Source organism: Canis lupus, chromosome X (genome assembly GCF_011100685.1).
Source record: "Canis lupus familiaris isolate Mischka breed German Shepherd chromosome X, alternate assembly UU_Cfam_GSD_1.0, whole genome shotgun sequence".
Lineage (NCBI taxonomy): Eukaryota > Metazoa > Chordata > Mammalia > Carnivora > Canidae > Canis > Canis lupus.
The window spans coordinates 53,308,232-53,325,974 of record NC_049260.1 but is presented as its reverse complement, the minus strand read 5'-3'; the positions used below and the strand labels follow the sequence as shown (position 1 = coordinate 53,325,974).

Genomic DNA, 17,743 nt, shown 5'->3' with positions numbered 1-17,743 from the left:
TCCCCTTGCCTGCCCTGTGCCACAGACCTAGGCCTAGAGCCAGTCATAAGAGCACGTTCTTCACATTCCAGCCTCCCCCAGCCCTATCAGCTAGGCCACACAGAGCCCTATTCACAGCATGACCCTCTCAGCCTCCAGAGTGGGCATTCACCACCTCCACACCCAGCCCCAGCTGGTGATTTGCCAACACAGAATGAGGCCACTGTGGGAAGCAGGCTCTTCTGATTCCTCAAGAGCTGACTTCTCTTCATCTTAGGGTTTCTCTGCTGGGATGGGGTACACTGGGTCTGGCCACTAGTATGTGCATGAGTATGCATGTATGTCCTATACACTCAGCTAACTTCCTCTAGTCTAGGCCTAGAATATGTACTGTGTGGGGCTGGACACAGAGGTAGGTAAGACACAGGCTAGGTCTTTACAGGAGCTCACAGTCCAGTATGGAGACATATGGGTATATGAAGGGCATTGTGTGGGCTGAGTCTGGAATCATCCTGCCACCAGGTTCTAAATTGGAGCACTGGTGTTATGATGCCACTTTTAAACCCCATTCCAGAGGACTGGGAACATGTGCTCATGTTCAGGGTGTGAAATCTCAGGGGATGCTACAGGCCTGAGGGATGTCAATCTCTTTCCTGGAAAGGGGAAAGGAGACCTGATTTGAGTAAGACTGACCAGCACAGGCATTCTGGGCTTGACCATGTGCCTTTGACCAATTATTTGCTGGTCCTCCAATTCTTTGTTGCCTATAATGATAGGCAAGTCCTTGACAATTCTCATTGTCCCATCACAGGGAGGGGGGTAAGGGACAATCCAAGCAGTGAAAGGGCAATGAAAGACATGACTTCTAGAAGGTCCCAGAGTCTGGGACAGCCTTTTGAGGAATTCCCAGAGGATCTACTTCTTTTGTCTCCTCTTTGAGGGTACAAGCTATTCTACGCTAGCTTGGTGTGGGGCCTCTCAGAAAGCCTGACTGTCTTCTCCTAGCCACCAGAACCCTAGATATGGTGGTCTCATATCCACTCACCTGCCCCCCAAAAGAGTACCTGACTCTGACCTGTAGCCTCAGCAATGCTTATCTGCATATCATTTTATAACTTCTCCCACGACAGAAATTCTTGCTGCCTTGAACCCTTCTCACCTTAATTCCTTTCTGCCAGTTATGGAAAGGCCTCTTGTCCTCCTCTCCCACTCCCCATTTCATACCTGGCCAGCAGGGCTGTTCTAGGACCAGCTTTTTGCTTTTGGGCCTCTTTCCCCCAGCCTTTTGTCCTTTACTGTCCTTCTGCCTCCACAGCAGGCAAGATAGCAGGCCAGGAAGGAGAGCAAGCTTGTAGCTGCAGCCTCCAGGGTTTCTTTGGATAATCCCAGGAATGTCATATCCCTAAGGCTTGACTTTCCCACCAACCAACAGGGACCTTCCTTCCTGCCCAGAGCTCGAGAGTTCTAGGAGAAGGGCCTTGGATGGGAAGGATGCGGAGGGACTGAAGGGGAGAGACAGTGGTTCCAAAGTGGAGTAAAGCCTCTTTTCCAGACTCTGGGCTAGTCCAACAAGGGGTGGGAGTAAGGGTGGGGAGAGGAGATGAAGAAATCACCTAAAAAAAAAACCATTTCCTGAACCTGAAGGTAGTAACATCAGTATTTCCTACTGTCTTTTAACTTCCAGAGGATGTTCCCAAGTTCAGGCTCTCATCAGGCAGGTAAATCTTATTTTTCAGATGAGGAAACTGAGAGCACAAACCATGGAGCCAGGATCACCTAGAGCAACCAAGCAATTATCTTCAAATTTCACTCAAATTTACTGAGCACTTACTATGTGGTAGGCCCTTTTGTAAATGTCATCATTGCAAACAGTTATGAGGTAAATAATATTCTCCATATGTTGTACATGAGGAAACTGGGGCTCAGAGAGGGGAAGTAGAGGCTGACCCTGGGCTAGCAGATTGGTGCCCTGTTTCCAGCAGCTACTGTATTATATCATTATATCATATTCTTCTCCCAAGATCCAAGGGTGACCCAGCCCAAGACAGAGGAGAGTCCAGGGAAAATTAGCCCATACTACTTTCCAGGGCCTCAAGCCCCATTACCCAAGTGTAGGGCTTCCTTTCTTCTGCCCCTTGGCAACTTCGGCCTTGGAACTGCCAGTTGAACTGGACTTCAAGGTCTCTTGTTGCAGCAGCAGCAGCTTGAGGGGTGGGCCAGAGCGGTGGGGTCAAGGAGCTCCACTCCTTTAAACCTCTGTGAACCCCACCCCCCATCCCAGCACAGGCCATTTGAGCTGCTGCTCCCTGTTATTATTCCTAGTGACTTGGAAATGCAGGCCCGGCCCTGGCTCCCAGAGCTTGCCAAGCCTCCAGCTGTTTTCAGGCCCTACTGGACCTCCCGGTAGGGAAGACCAACCTCCAGGGCAGGCTCATTTTCCTGAGCCTGAGTTTCCTTCCCCTTCCCCAGGGACCTTGCATAGAAATCACTGACATTCAGGGAGCAGTTTTTTCCCACTTTGCTTGGAGGTTCAAAGAACTATATATGAAATATAATGAGAGTGGCAGAGCTGGAAAGACTCTCAGAGATAAACCAGTCTAAAATAGTCACTTTATAGATAGAGAAACTGAGCGGAGATGACATAAACATAGTATATAAAACATGGACTTTGGACCTGGATTACGTGAGTTTAAAATCCCAATAATAGCTGTGTGACCCTGGATAAGTTTCCTAACTTTTTTTCTCTGTTTCCATAAAATGAGGATGATGGCAATAATAGCCTTGCAGTTAGTGTGATGATAAACTGAGTTAATATATGTGAAGGGCATGGAACAGTGTCTACCACATAATGTGTACTCTATAAATGTTAGCTAATACTAGTTTTAACTTTCTGCAGTACTTTGGAGGGAAAACAAACCTGGCATTGCCAATCTGCAAACTTTTCCAGTTACTTCTGCCTTCACCAGCCATATTGTCAGATATGTCTTCCACCACCCGCCCCCCACCCCCAGCAGCCCGCCCTCACACTTCTTTCGGTGCCAATGAGACTAAAGGTAAAGTAAAAATTAATGTCCAAGACATAAGTCAGAGTCAAAGCTTTGCTTCCTACTCCCCATCTCACCTCCCCAGTGCCCATCTCCATCTCTCCTAGTTCCCAGGACAAATACTGTTCAGTCTCTTGATGACTTGATCAAATAGCACCAATTGTGCTGAAATGGTGCAACTGGGAAAAAGAGACACAATGGTTAGGAATTCAGATCAGGTAATTCTGGAGGTCTCCATTTTCACCTTCATGCTGGGCCCACTGTTAAGATTGTTCTGGCAATGCTGTTGCAGGAAGGACTGGGAACTCCAATTTAGCCATTCTCTTGCCTTGAAGACTAAGTGAGATTGCCAGGCACTGATGCTAGATATATAAAATTTGTTAAGTTCCATTCCCTGGCATTTTCTGGACTGAATCAGTCATATACACCAACGGGGCACTTGGGGGTGAGTATGAAAATCTGTCATTTTAAATCCACAAGACAGTAAGTTCCATGAGGTTAGAGACCTGCAGCTATTTTGTTAACCATTACCCATCTCCTCAGAGCCTGACACAGCATCTGGCACATAGTTAGCCCTGAATAAATATTGCTTGGTAATGAGTGAAGGAATGAATTCCTCAAGGCTATTCCCAGTTTAAAGAAACCTCCCATTTTCTTCAAGATAATAATAAATGAACATGTCAACAGGCCTTGTCATCCTTGTTTCATTGCAACCTTGGGAGGTAGGAATTATAATCTTTCCCAGTGTATAAATAATAAAAATGGTTAATGCTCACTAACTATGTGCCTGGTGCTTTTCTAAGTGCTTGATACATGGTAACTCAGGTCTCATATGAAGTGAGTACTATTATTAGCTCCATTTTACAGAGCAGGAAACTAAAGCTCAAAGGGGTGAAGTAATTTTCTCAAGGTCACACAGCTAGCAAGTTGTGGCTCAGAGAGTGAACAGCTCGACTTCATGTTTTGTTATTTTGGACACCCTGTTTTTTTTTTAATTTATTTTTTATTGGTGTTCAATTTACTAACATACAGAATAACCCCCAGTGCCCGTCACCCATTCACTCCCACCCCCCGCCCTCCTCCCCTTCTACCACCCCTAGTTCGTTTCCCAGAGTTAGCAGTCTTTACGTTCTGTCTCCCTTTCTGATATTTCCCACACATTTTTTCTCCCTTCCCTTATATTCCCTTTCACTATTATTTATATTCCCCAAATGAATGAGAACATATAATGTTTGTCCTTCTCCGACTGACTTACTTCACTCAGCATAATACCCTCCAGTTCCATCCACGTTGAAGCAAATGGTGGGTATTTGTCATTTCTAATAGCTGAGTAATATTCCATTGTATACATAAACCACATCTTCTTTATCCATTCATCTTTCGTTGGACACCGAGGCTCCTTCCACAGTTTGGCTATCGTGGCCATTGCTGCTATAAACATCGGGGTGCAGGTGTCCCAACGTTTCATTGCATTTGTATCTTTGGGGTAAATCCCCAACAGTGCAATTGCTGGGTCGTAGGGCAGGAACAGAAATCTCACAGAGGAAGACATAGACATGGCCAACATGCATATGAGAAAATGCTCTGCATCACTTGCCATCAGGGAAATACAAATCAAAACCACAAAGAGATACCACCTCACACCAGTGAGAATGGCGAAAATTAACAAGGCAGGAAAGCACAAATGTTGGAGAGGATGCGGAGAAAAGGGAACCCTCTTACACTGTTGGTGGGAATGTGAACTGGTGCAGCCACTCTGGAAAACTGTGTGGAGGTTCCTCAAACAGTTAAAAATATACCTGTTTTTTTTTTTCACTGCATCAAGAGTACCCTTGGCAAAGTTGAACTCCCACATACAAATTTGCAAGTCTCTCATTTTGACCTCTGCTTCTATAAGCATTCGCACCCCATTTCTAGATCCAAGGCAAGTCCCCTGGCTCTGTGCCTCCTCTTTCTTCTGTCTCCAACCTTACTCCCCCTTGAAGAAGACTTCCTACTCTTTTTCTCCATAAATCATCTCATCAGATTCTGATCCAACTGCATATCTATCATATGTTAGGCTTTTATATACATCATTCCATTGGAAACTCCATTAAGTCTTATCCACTGAGGAGAGGTGGCTTGCCCAAGACCACTCAGCTTAAATGTGGCAGAGGTGGGCATTACATCCAAGCCAGTTTGACTCCATGCCCAGTGTTCTTCCTGCCACACCAAGCTACCTTCTGTTCTGAGCCAGGAAATTCCTCCCAGGAAAGTTCCTAGATCACCCAGAAACCAACTCACGCTCTGTTTAAGTCCATGTGTGTCAATAACATTAGCACACCTATTCTTTTACTTCAACACATTGACCAGAACCTCACAAATATGTGACATATGTCAGCATCTAGGCAACTTACAATTAGCCACACAGAGACAATCCATAGTGTGCATTTTTCACCCATGTCAGGAGTCACTACCTGACACTCAAGTCAATTAAGCTATGGAAATGCAAAGAGAGGTCCTAAGGGTGAAGACTACTTCAGTGGGATATAAGATCTTGTCCTATCCTCACTAAGTGGTTTTCCCATGACCTGGGAGTATGTAATAATTCCTTTCTTTGGACCCAGTGATTGAGAGGTAACTGTAGGTATAAGTCTCAGATGTATAGGTATATACCTTCCACTTACACACACACACACACACATATTGGTTAAGGGACCTGTGGCAGTGTCCTCAGATGAAACAGGCTATTTGAGGGGTAGCTGGGTGTACAGTCAGTTAAGCATCTGACTCTTGGTTTCTGCTCAGGTCATGATTTCAAAGTTGTGAGATTGAGCCCCGCACTGGGCTCCATGCTCAGTGAGGAGTCTTTCTAGGACTCTGTTTCCCTCTGCCCCGCTTTCCCCCCTCAAATAAATAAATAAGTCTTAGAAAAAAAAAGAAACAGGATATTTGAGGTCATGAGCTTTACATCATTAGAAGTATGCAACAATGTCTGGCCCTCCTTTTGGCAAGATGTGATAGGACTCCTACATGGAATGTAGGAATGGCATCCAGAAGCATTTAAGAGTTTCTATAAATTCATATGCTATCCTGAATTCTCTACAATTCCTCCTGCCCCTCCCACAATGAATGCATACTGTATGTGGCAAATTGGTCTTGCTTGGGACAATAAGGGCAAAGGCCTGGAAAAGTAGATACATCCTGGAAGCTGGGAATACAGCTGCTAAATCACCCAGTTACTGTCACACTTTCACCCCATATCCTGCCAGACTGATTCTGGACAAAAACTAGGAAGTGGTGAGCTGGCCAGGGGACAGAAAGAGCCCCCGGTATGAAGAAGCACACATGAGTATGTGTGCTCACATGACTGTATATATGTACATAAATATGAAGGGGCAAAAGGAGTGTGAAGCACACACCCATATGAACAGGCGCCAAGGAGCCAGGTATAAGAACTGCCACATGCGGGATCCCTGGGTGGTGCAGCGGTTTAGCGCCTGCCTTTGGCCCAGGGCGCAATCCTGGAGACCCGGGATCGAATCCCACGTCAGGCTCCTGGTGCATGGAGCCTGCTTCTCCCTCTGCCTGTGTCTCTGCCTCTCTCTATCTCTCTGTGTGTGACTATCATAAATAAATAAAAATTAAAAAAAAAAGAACTGCCACATGCAAGTCTCATGCACATTGTGGCAGTGCATTCATAGGAGAGAGTGTTTGAGAATATATCCTCGAGTGAACTCAGGAAAGCCCTTGATCTCCTATATACGAGTAAGTATGAGAGTACAGTGACTGGGGACAAGTGTCATGTCCCTTGTTGGACCATAACTGGATGGCTAAACTCTCTGAGGCTTTCCAGTTTACAAAGGACTTTTCTGTCCATAATTTGCTTTGCCTCCCATAGAAGCTTTGCAAGTAGGTGAGACAGGGATATTGCCATGTGTGCTTACTGTGCATGTATATGTGATATGTGTGTAGAAGTCCCACTTAGTATTGCCATTAGATTCTACCATAGACAAATTGTGTTTGGATTTTGCCACAGGGGGAGGAAAGAGATTATGTCTATGTAATAGACCTGGCTGTGTTCTGACTGCCCCCCTGTGACCTTGGGCACATCTCTTTCCATCTTTGTGCCTCATCCACAGTTTAGAAGGAGGGAAGGGAGAGGAACAGATGACCTCTATAGACCTTTCCATCTCTGATTATTGTATGACTATTTACCTGTTATAAGAGAAAATAATTGAGAGACAGCAGGGAGTATTTACCCTCTCAAAGTCACCTAGAGGTCATGGCTGAGATGGAGCTCCAGCCAGATTCTCCACCTCCCAGGTCAGTGCCCTCCAGAAATAGATATGTCCACCTGATACAAAGTGAGTTACATGAGAGAGGATCCAAATTCTGGTCACTTGTTATGTGCATAACACCATGTTAGGTGCCGGAAAGGAGCAAAAGGACACATCAAAGAAAGAGTCCTGTGTGCATGCATGTGTGAGTGTGAGGCTGGAGTGGGGACTGGACTCATATGCATCCTCGATTGCGCTGAGAGGCCATTGATACCTTTCGGGCCCTTGCTGGTCTCCAGGGAAGACACATCAGACACATATGGAACTATTTATACTGGGTTCATCTCACATCCAAACGTCTTGTCCCTTGGCTGCGCCTAACCCCAGTGCTGCTCAAGCAGTCCTGGGCCCTGGCCTGGTGTCTTGTTACCTTCCCAGTATCTCTGGCTTCTGAGGTGGCACCCTTCAGCTCCCAAATGGGCTGCTTCTGGTCCTAAACTCAGGCAGGGCCAGAGTAGAGTGCTGAAGGTAATATGCCTAAGGAGCAGATAAGACCTGAGATCTTGGGGATCCCTGGGTGGCTCAGCAGTTTAGTGCCTGCCTTTGGCCCAGGGCATGATCCTGGAATCCTGGGATTGAGTCCCACGTCGGGCTCCCTGCATGGAGCCTGTTTCTCTCTCTGCCTGTGTCTCTGCCTCTCTCTCTCTCTCTCTCTCTCTAATGAATAAATAAAATCTTTTTTTAAAAAAAGACCTGAGATCTTAACCCTGGAGTTTCCAAATATAGAATAACCCTTGTTTTTTGCCTTGGTGCCCCCCGGCATGCAGTTTGGAAATCTGCTTTCAACGAGTCATGTGTTGACCACCTACTCTATGCCGAACACCTTAAAGACATAACCGCTCCAAAGTCTCATAGCATCTCTGTGAGGCAGGCACTGATTAGTATCATTTTTTAGATAAGAAAACTGAGACTCAGAAAGGACTTGCTCAAAGGCAGCTAGTGTGTGTGTGTGTGTGTGTGTGTGTGTGTGTGTGTGTGTGTGTGTATCAGGTTGGGGGGGTTGGAATTCAAACCTAAGTTTCTCTGCTTCCCCTCCCTCTCATATATCTTTAGCTGTTAGAGAGCACTATATGGTATAGGATGGTAGGGGGCTTGGTGTCTCCATTAGGACCACAAGAAGGTTGAATGAGGTAATCTAAAAGATCCCTTTCAGCTATGGCAGACTACTACAGCCATGTCTCTGCAGTCAGCTCTCCCACAATCAGGCAATTGCTCATAAGGGGGCCTGGCTCAGAATGGGAAGGTGGCTCAGAGAAGCTCATGCCCTTAACTGGGCTTAGAAGCCCAGAAGGCCTGCCTATCTGACCAGGATCTCAAAGCAGTAGCATTGCAAAAGCAGCATGTATGTGGGTCTGGCAGGCTGCCTCTTAGCCCTGAGATGCAACCATGTGTTGATTCATATCTGCCATAGCCCTGTGTGTGGGCATGCATGCATATATACCTTTGTGCCATGTGAATGTTTTTGTATGTCTACATGACTTTGTCTATGTGCCTAGGTCTCTGTGTGTCTGCATGCTTATGCATGGGAAGGTATTGATTTGTGTACATGTGTGCCTATCTCTGTATGTGCATTCAGGCATATGTGTGTGAGTTTACATGATTGTGAATGTGCACTCTGTGTGTGTGTGTGTGCATTTGCATGTGTTTATTTTGATATGGATGTGTGTGCACACTTGAATGGTGTGTCTATGCATGAGTGTGTAACTATAACATATATATGTGTACATCCTATGTTTGTGGACATGCAGGAGTGGATGTGTATGTGTGTGTGTGCTAGTGTCTGGGACTGGGATAGAGGTCTCCAAGTCTTTTAGGGGGCTGTCCTGCCCCAACAATTTCTAAGAGACTGACATGGGCAGAGAGTTTTCTGGGAGTCTGAGACTGAGGTAATGAGTACAAAGTGATATAAATCCCTGCCAATCACCCAGATTGGTTAACCAGAGAGTAGAGGACAGTGGTGCCAATCAGGTGTCAAGTCTCACAGACATTTTTGCTTCTCCTCTGCCTTGCCCTTATCATTAGATCCATTTTTTTTTATCATCTCCTTGCCACCTAGCCTCATTGCCATCGCTGCCATCTTCCTGGCCTCTGCATCACCACTTGGGCCCTTCTAAACTGGAGTGGAAGGGCTGCTGGAGTGCATTTCTTAAAAGTGTCCATTGAATTATATCCTTACTTTACTGAAATCCTCCTGATCCCCTAAAACAACAGTCTCTGGACTTTGGAATATCATAGGTGAGAAAGACAATTTTGAAAGAAAGAAGAAAGAAGAAAGAAAAGAAAGAAGAAAGAAAGAAAGAAAAAAGAAAGAAAGAAGAAAGAAAGAAAGAAAGAAAGAAAGAAAGAAAGAAAGAAAGAAAGAAAGAAAAGAAAGAAAGAAGAAAGAAAGAGAACTGCAAACTTTTTATTTTGCTGAGGACAGATATTTTTAAAATTTCTCACTCTTGAACCCCACCCCATTGGAAGGACATAATAATCTCCAAATAAATAATAATCTTCTGAGTTGAATTAATTTAGCTTTCTGAAAATTGTACTACATCACTCTCACTTCTCTCCCATTTGACTGCAGATGGGTGAAAATCACATTTAGGACTCCCACTAGGTAAAGACCACAGCCCCAGGCATCAATTCTAAACCCTATGGGAGGCAGCCCCATTCCGCCTATCTAGCTTTTCTCCCCTCAGACCCTGTACTTGAGACTCCCTACAAAACCAGCCCTCCCCCAACTCGCCACCATTTGAATGCCTCCAGACTCTTGCTCACAAAATTCCCTCTGCCAGGCATGCCTGGAATGCCCTTCCCCCAATTTAGGACTGACAAAGTCTTCTCTTCCTTCAAGCCTCAGGCTCAGCCCAAATGTGACCTCCTGTGAAACTTTTCCAAGTCCCTTCTGGTGGAAGTGATTTTTCTTTCCAAGGGTCTCAGCCTTTCCTTTGTCCTATTTTACAGTCAGGCTACTTATTTAAAATTTTCCCTACTGAATTAAATTGTGTGACATCACATAGTGTCAAGAGAAGTAGGGACTTTAGGAGTTCAGACCCCAACTCTGTCAGGCATATCTGAATGACCTTCCCAAATCTTTTACAGTGTTCCTTCACCATCTATAAAAACAGGAAAACAATGGGTTTTGGTAAAGATTACCACCACAGTTAATGAATTGAAAGTGCCTATGTCCAGTACATGGCAGATACCAAATAACCATCAGTTCCTGGGATCTTGAGAGCAGAAATTATGTCCTCCACATCCTTGTGGGTCCTGTTGTGCTCATGTATTCCCCATGTCCAGGATATAGTAGGCACTCAACAAAAATTTGCTGACTGTTGGGCAGCCCCAGTGGCCCAGTGGTTTAGCGCCGCCTTGAGCCCAGGACGTGATCCTGGAGACCTGGGATCAAGTCCCACGTCGGGCTCCCTGTGTGGAGCCTGCTTTTCCCTCTGCCTGTGTCTCTGCCTCTCTCTCTCTCTCTCTCTCTCTCTTTCTCTCATGAATAAATAAATAAATAAAAATCTTTAAAAACATTTACTGACTGTCTAGCATATATAGTAGGTCTTGATAAAGACCTGTCACTTTTTTTACCACCTCTTTGAGAACAGAAGCCATGCCCCTTTTTGTCTTCATGTAACTCCTATGGTGCCTAGCACAGAGCTTGATATATGTTGACAGAAATTAGTAAGAGTAATCATAATAATAGTTACTGCCTCATGGGTGACGGGCACTGGGGGTTATTCTGTATGTTGGTAAATTGAACACCAATAAAAAATAAATTAAAAAAAAAGAAAACTAAAGAAGGAAAAAAATAAATAAATAAAAATAAAAGGAAATGTGTGTTCAGAAAAAAAATAATAATAGTTACTGCCTCTCATATGGATGCGCTATATATATCTATATCTATTTCTATATATCTATCTATATATATGCAAGGCATCATGCTAGGAGCTTTACACACATCTCTTTTACTTGCAAACACATGGTATATAAATAATAATACCAACTTCATCACCTTATAGAGATTGGTACCACTATTGTTTTCATTTTAAAGCTGAGGAAACTGAGGATCAAAGGAATTAAGTATCTTGCTTTTGTGGCAAGGCCTGGGAAGCAATAGACTTTTATGATACTCAGCTAGCCTACTTAATTTTATGGGAAAACAGTATACATTTACAGAGCTGGTTAAGTGACAAAAGCAAGACTTGAATCCAATTCTTTCTAGCTCCAAAGTAGTCTCAGAAGCCCACTTGCCTTCCAGCTGGCACACAGTGGTTCCCCAGCTGCCTTCTTCCCCTCTGAGCAGTGGAGTGGGCTGGGTCTGGGCAGCCACTTACCTTTACTTTCCTGAAGCAAGCCCAGAAAACATCCAGCAGAGGCATGGTGGAGAAGTGCAGGGAGCTGGGAGAGTCCAGCAGAGTTCTGCTGGGCACAGGCCTCCTTCTTTCTAGGGACTAGACTAGAGGGGATGCAGGCCTCCGTGAGAATCAGCCCTGGCCCTGTGCTCCATCAGCCATACTAGCGAGGAGAATAGAGACACAGAGCAGTGGTTGGCCTGAGTTCAGCTTGCCTCCTCTTCAGGCGCCTCCCAGAGGGCCCTAGGGAGGGAAGTAGGGAGGGAGGGAGGGAGAGAGAGACTAGCTAAGGAGGAGGGACCAGGAGGCGGGTCACTGATTCAAACTCGGCACCCTTAAGCAATTGGCTGGGAGTGGAGAGCAATGACAGTTGAAATTCCTTGAACATTACAGTTCCCAAGCTTGGACTGTCCAGCCTGCCGGCTGGCTCACCAATCAGTCTGCCACCTGCATGCTGGCATGCATGCCTTCTTGCCTCCTGCTGAATGACACACCAGCGATCCGTGGAGGCCTCTGGGTATAATCAAGACCACACAGGGGCTGTGGAAAGAGTGCCAGGAAAAGAGCCCAGGAGGAGAACATTCAACCCAGGCAGGACCTAGGCAAGTGTGAAGGCAATTGGCGGAAGTTGAAAAGCTATGAGCCTGGGAAACTTTCTTAGACATGAGACTCTAGGCCCTTGATCACTGGGTCACTCTCCAACTCCACTTTAAAGCTAAGAATAGTGAATCACTCTGGCACCCTGGGGAGGCATTTTCCTTTCTGGACCTCTGTTTTCCTTTCTGTGCAATGAAAGGCAGGGTCACAGGTGTCTAAGTCTTAAGTATTTTGTATGACTCCTATTAGGGGTTAAGTACAGGACAAGTCTAGATGAAACTACATTCTGGACAACAATTACAGCTCCTTTCAGAATTTCTGTGCTGCCCGTAACAAGTCAGGTGATGTTCCAAGGAGAATCTGAGCCCACAAAGGCCATTTCATTGATATGCCTCAAGGCATCATAGCTCTCTTCCATCTCAGATAACCCGGGTGTATGCCCTTTGCTGACATCTGAGGAGATGATGTTTTCCTCCTTTATCTACTCCCATGCTCAGAAACCTCCAGATCTAGAAGTTTAGCTTGGAATCTGAGCTTGAACCTCCTGGAAACACTGAAGTCAGTTCTTTCAGGAAGAATAAAGTTAGCACTAGGCAGTTCTAGAGGTTTTATGGGCAGGAAGCTCTTAAGAAGCAGTGATTCTTCCCTCCCCCAAGCCTCAGCAGGCCGGGTGCTGTGGCTGGCAGCCAGAAGACTCCTAGGAACCCCATGGCAAAAGGCCAGGCATGAGTCTCTGGGGGCATGTGTCATCACAAGGCCGAGAATAACTTACTCCCCTTGGCCTCACTTCCTGTTCAGAGACCCCAGCTGGGGTCTTTGAGGACTTTCCTCATTGGTGGCTTGATCCAGAGGTTTGTCCCAAGAGTCTGCAAGAATCTTTCCACCCCTCCTTACAACTTATTCTGTGGCCCTGTTTTGCGATTTGTCTCCTGGGGAGGTTATGATGACTGACCTCTCATTCTCTCTCTAGCCTGGACCTCTGGGTTGCCTCAGATGTCTGTTCTGTTTGGCCCTGTTAGGATGATGATCAGCCCTAGACAAGACAAGCCTCCTTCCCACTCACCTCCAATGGACAGTCTTGTAAGGGCAGCTCCCTGCTACCAGGCAGAGTAGCATTCTGTCCTTGGAATATATGCCCTCTTCCCTCACAGCCAGAGACCTAATGATGGAGAACTATGAATCAACTGTTGGATACACTGTATGGCAGGAGAACAGACCTCCTAGGATGGCCACATGGCCTCTTGCTTCCTAAAGTCCATCTCCTTCTTTGGATTTAGGCCACTGGGAGGAGGTGGCTTTGGGCATTCACTCTGGAGGCAATACACTGACCTGAGAGACCAGGAGAATGGTTGCAGTTCTGGGCTTCTCATACCAGTTTAGCTTTGAGGATATTAGAAAACAGTGTTAAGCCCATGAACTCTGGAGGTAGACTGCCTGGATTCAGAACCTAGCTTTGTTACTTTCTAACTGGGTGACCTTGGGCTTGCTATGGACTTAGTTTCCCCATCTGTAAAATGGGGAATAATAATAGCACCTACGTAGTTGGGAGGTTTAAATTAATTAAGTTAAAGCATTTAGTATATATTTAGTATAGTGCCTGGCATAAGGTAAATTCTCAGTAGATGTTATCTGTTATTATTGAAGAAGCTAAGGCTTTGGGACCAGACAGACCTAGATTTGAATGCTGGTTCTGTTACCTTCTAGCAGTGCTCTCTTAGGAAACACACTTCATTTATCCAAGCCTGCTGCCTCATGTGTAAGCTGTGGATTAACTGTTTACATAAGAGGGCTAGTGCTGGGAGTCACTGAGAAAAAAAAAATCCATTTATACTTAGCAGACTCAGCACATAGTATATGTTCAATAGATATTAGTTCCCTTGCTCTTTCATCCTGTCCTGGATGTTCCTGACTCTCCCTGCTTCTGGTAAAGCAGAAAGAGTATTGATTTGGCATCATCCAGCCCTGAGTTCAGATCCAAGCCCAGCTGCTTTTTGGCTGTGTAACCACCTATAGCAAGTCACTTTATCTCTAGGACCCTGTTTCCCTGGCTGGAACATGAGGATGAGGATAGAGATATTGAATCAGCTCCCAGCCTTGTCATTAAGGAAGGAGGGACATGAAGAACCTGACACATAGTGGGTTCTGCCACTTAGCATGAATCTTCACGGGAACCTGGGTGGCTCAGTGGTTGACGATCTGCCTTTGGCTCAGGTCGTGATCCCAGGGTCCTGGGATGGAGTCCCACATCAGGCCCCCCACAGGGAGCCTGCTTCTCCCTCTGCCTGTGTCTCTGCCTCTCTCTGTGTGTCTGTCATGAATAAATAAAATATTTTTTAAAAAAATAACATGAATCCTCACTCTTCTTGTTCTTCCTTCTGCTTCCTACATCCCATAAGGGCTCTGAATCTGTGAGCGCCTCCCTTGCCTCATACCCAATACCTCCCAAGATCAGCGTGGTATATAAAGCCTGCTTTCTTTGATGGGGGTGGGGAGTTGGGATGAAGTTGAGGAAGGAGGTTGGGGGTATAGAAAGTGCAACAGTCATGAGAAAATGCTCCGCATCACTGGCCATCAGGGAAATACAAATCAAAACCACAATGAGATACTACCTCACACCAGTCAGAATGGGGAAAATTAACAAGACAGGAAACCAAAAATATTGTAGAGGATGCAGAGAAAAGGGAACCCTCTTACACTGTTGGTGGGAATGTGAACTGGGGCAGCCACTCTGGAAAACTGTGTGGAGGTTCCTCAAAGAGTTCAAAATAGACCTTCCCTACGACCCAGCAATTGCACTGTTGGGGATTTACCCCAAAGATACAGATGCAGTGAAACGCCAGGACACCTGCACCCCAATGTTTCTAGCAGCAATGTCCACAATAGCCAAACTGTGGAAGGAGCCTCAGTGTCCATTGAAAGATGAATGGATAAAGAAGATGTGGTTTATGTATACAATGGAATATTACTCAGCCATTAGAAATGACAAATACCCACCATTTGCTTCAATGTGGATGGAACTGGAGGGCATTATGCTGAGTGAAGTAAGTTAATCAGAGAAGGACAAACATTATATGCTCTCATTCATTTGGGGAATATAAAAAATTGAAAGGGAATAAAGGGGAAAGGAGAGAATATGAAAATATCAGTGAGGGTGACAGAACATGAAAGACTCCTAACTCTGGGAAACGAACAAGAGGTAGTGGAAAGGGAGGTGGGAGGGGGGTCGGGGTGACAGGCATTGAGGGGGGCCCTTGACGGGATGAGCACTGGGTGTTATGCTATATGTTGGCAAATTGACTCCAATAAAAAAAATAAAATAAAAAAGAAAGTGCAACAGTTAGGGCAGGGAGACAAGCTGGGGGTGGTGGTGGCTATCTATCACATGAACACTCACCAGGCCAGTTGCTTGAATTCCTTACCCAGGAACTGGCACTGCCTGTGAGAGGGTATCTTGTTTAAGGCCCAAATCACCAGTCCATGTCAAGGAACCCAGGTGAAGGAGAAGAAAAGCTTGGTGTGTTTGAGACCTGTGAATGGCTTCCTCACAAGGTAATGGCATCCAATCCTTCTGCCAGATATTAAGCAGATCACTGTCAGAACCGCTGGGGTGAGAAGGCTGTACCAAACAAAGACAAGAAGTCAGAGATATATTAGAAAAGTGGTTCTCAAATTTGTTACTCTCCAGACATCTTTCTGCTATGAAAAGTTATTAAAGACAATAAATTTTATTTTTGTGGGCTATATCTATGGATATTTATCATATTAGAAATTAATACAAGATATTTAATGAGTATTCATTGCTTCACTCATTCATTCAGAAGACATGCTTAAAAATTACATGTTAACATAAATAACATTTTAGAACATTTAAATTTTATTTTTTTTAAGATTTTATTTATTTATTCATGAGAGACACACACACACAGAGAGGCAGAGACACAGGCAGAGGGAGAAGCAGTCTCCATGCAGGGAGCCCAATGTGGGACTTGATCCCAGGACTCCAGGATCACGCCCTGGGCCAAAGGATAAACCGCTGAGCCACCCAGGTATCCCTGAATTTTATTTTAATTCTAGTTACTTAACATACAGTGTTATATTTCAAGTGTACAATATAGTGATTCAACACTTCCATATGTCATGCAGTGTTCATCACAGCAAGTGTGCTCCTTAATCCCCATCACCTACTTAACCTCTCCCCCATCCCTTCCCTTCTGGTAACCATCAGTTTGTTCTCTATACTTAAGAGTCTGTTTCTCAGTTTGTCTCTTTCTTCTTTTTTCCCTTTGTTCATTTGTTTCATTTCTTAAATTCCACATATGAGTGAAATCATATGGTATTTGTCTTTCTCTGACTGACTTATTTTGCTTAGCATTATACTCTCTATGTCCTTGTAAATGGCAAGGTTCATTCTTTTTAATGGCCGAGTAATATTCCATTGTATATATACACACTCCTTTATCCATCCATCAATTAATGGACACTCGAGCTGCTTCTACATCTTGGTTATTGTAAATAATGTTGCTATGAACATAGCAGTTCAGGTATCTCTTTGATTTAGTATTTTTGTATTCTTTGGGTAAATACCTAGTAGTGGGATTGCTGGGTCACACAGTAGTTCTATTTTTAACTTTTTAAAAAAGATTTATTTATTTATTCATGAGAGACACAGAGAGAGGCAAAGACATAGGCAGAGGGAGAAGTAGGCTCCCTGTGTGGAGCCGGATGTGGGACTCAATCCCAGGACTCTGGGATCACAACCTGAGCTGAAGGCAGATGCTCAACCACAGAGCTACCCAGGTGTCCCTATTTTAACTTTTTGAGGAACGTCCATACTGTTTTCCAGAGTGGCTGCACCACTTTGCATTCCCACTAACAGTGCAAGAGGGGTCCTCTTTCTCCATATCCTTGCCAATACCTGTTGTTTCTTGTAATGTTCATTTTAGCCATTCTGACAGGTGTGAGAATGTAGTTTTGATTTGCATTTCCCTGATGATGAGTGATGGTGAGCATTGTTTCATGTGGCTGTTGGCCATCTGGGTGTCTTCTTTGGGAAATGTCTGTTTATTTCTTCTACCCATTTAATTGGATTATTTGTTCTTTGGGTGTTGATTTGTATAAGTTCCCTATATGTTTTGGATACTAACCCATTATTGGATATGTCATTTGCAAATATCTTCTCTCGTTTTGTAGATTGCCTTTTAGTTTTGATGATTGTTTTCTTCACTGTGCAGTTTATTTTTGCTTTTATTCCTCTTGTTCAGGAGACCTATCTTTAAAAATGCTCTATGGCTGATATCAGGGACCTTACTGCCTGTGCTCTCTCTAGGATTTTTATGGTTACAGGTCTCATATTTAGGTCTTTAACCCACGTGGAATTTGTGTTTATGTATAGTGTGAGAAAGTTATTCAGTTCCATTCTTTTGCATGTTGCTGTCCAGTTTTCCCAATACAATTTGTTGAAGAG

At 44.7% G+C, this 17,743-nt stretch overlaps 1 protein-coding gene across 1 annotated transcript in view; it reads right to left on the bottom strand.

The window, feature by feature from the left end:
- The window catches only part of STARD8 (StAR related lipid transfer domain containing 8), an 83,003-nt gene extending 71,154 nt beyond the window's left edge, over nucleotides 1–11,849 (bottom strand). The window contains exon 1 of the mRNA XM_038587607.1: nucleotides 11,665–11,849. Coding sequence (XP_038443535.1) covers nucleotides 11,665–11,709 — 45 coding nt within the window. The 5' untranslated portion in view covers nucleotides 11,710–11,849. The remainder of the gene's footprint in view (nucleotides 1–11,664) is intronic.
- Nucleotides 11,850–17,743: the final 5,894 nt, after the last annotated feature.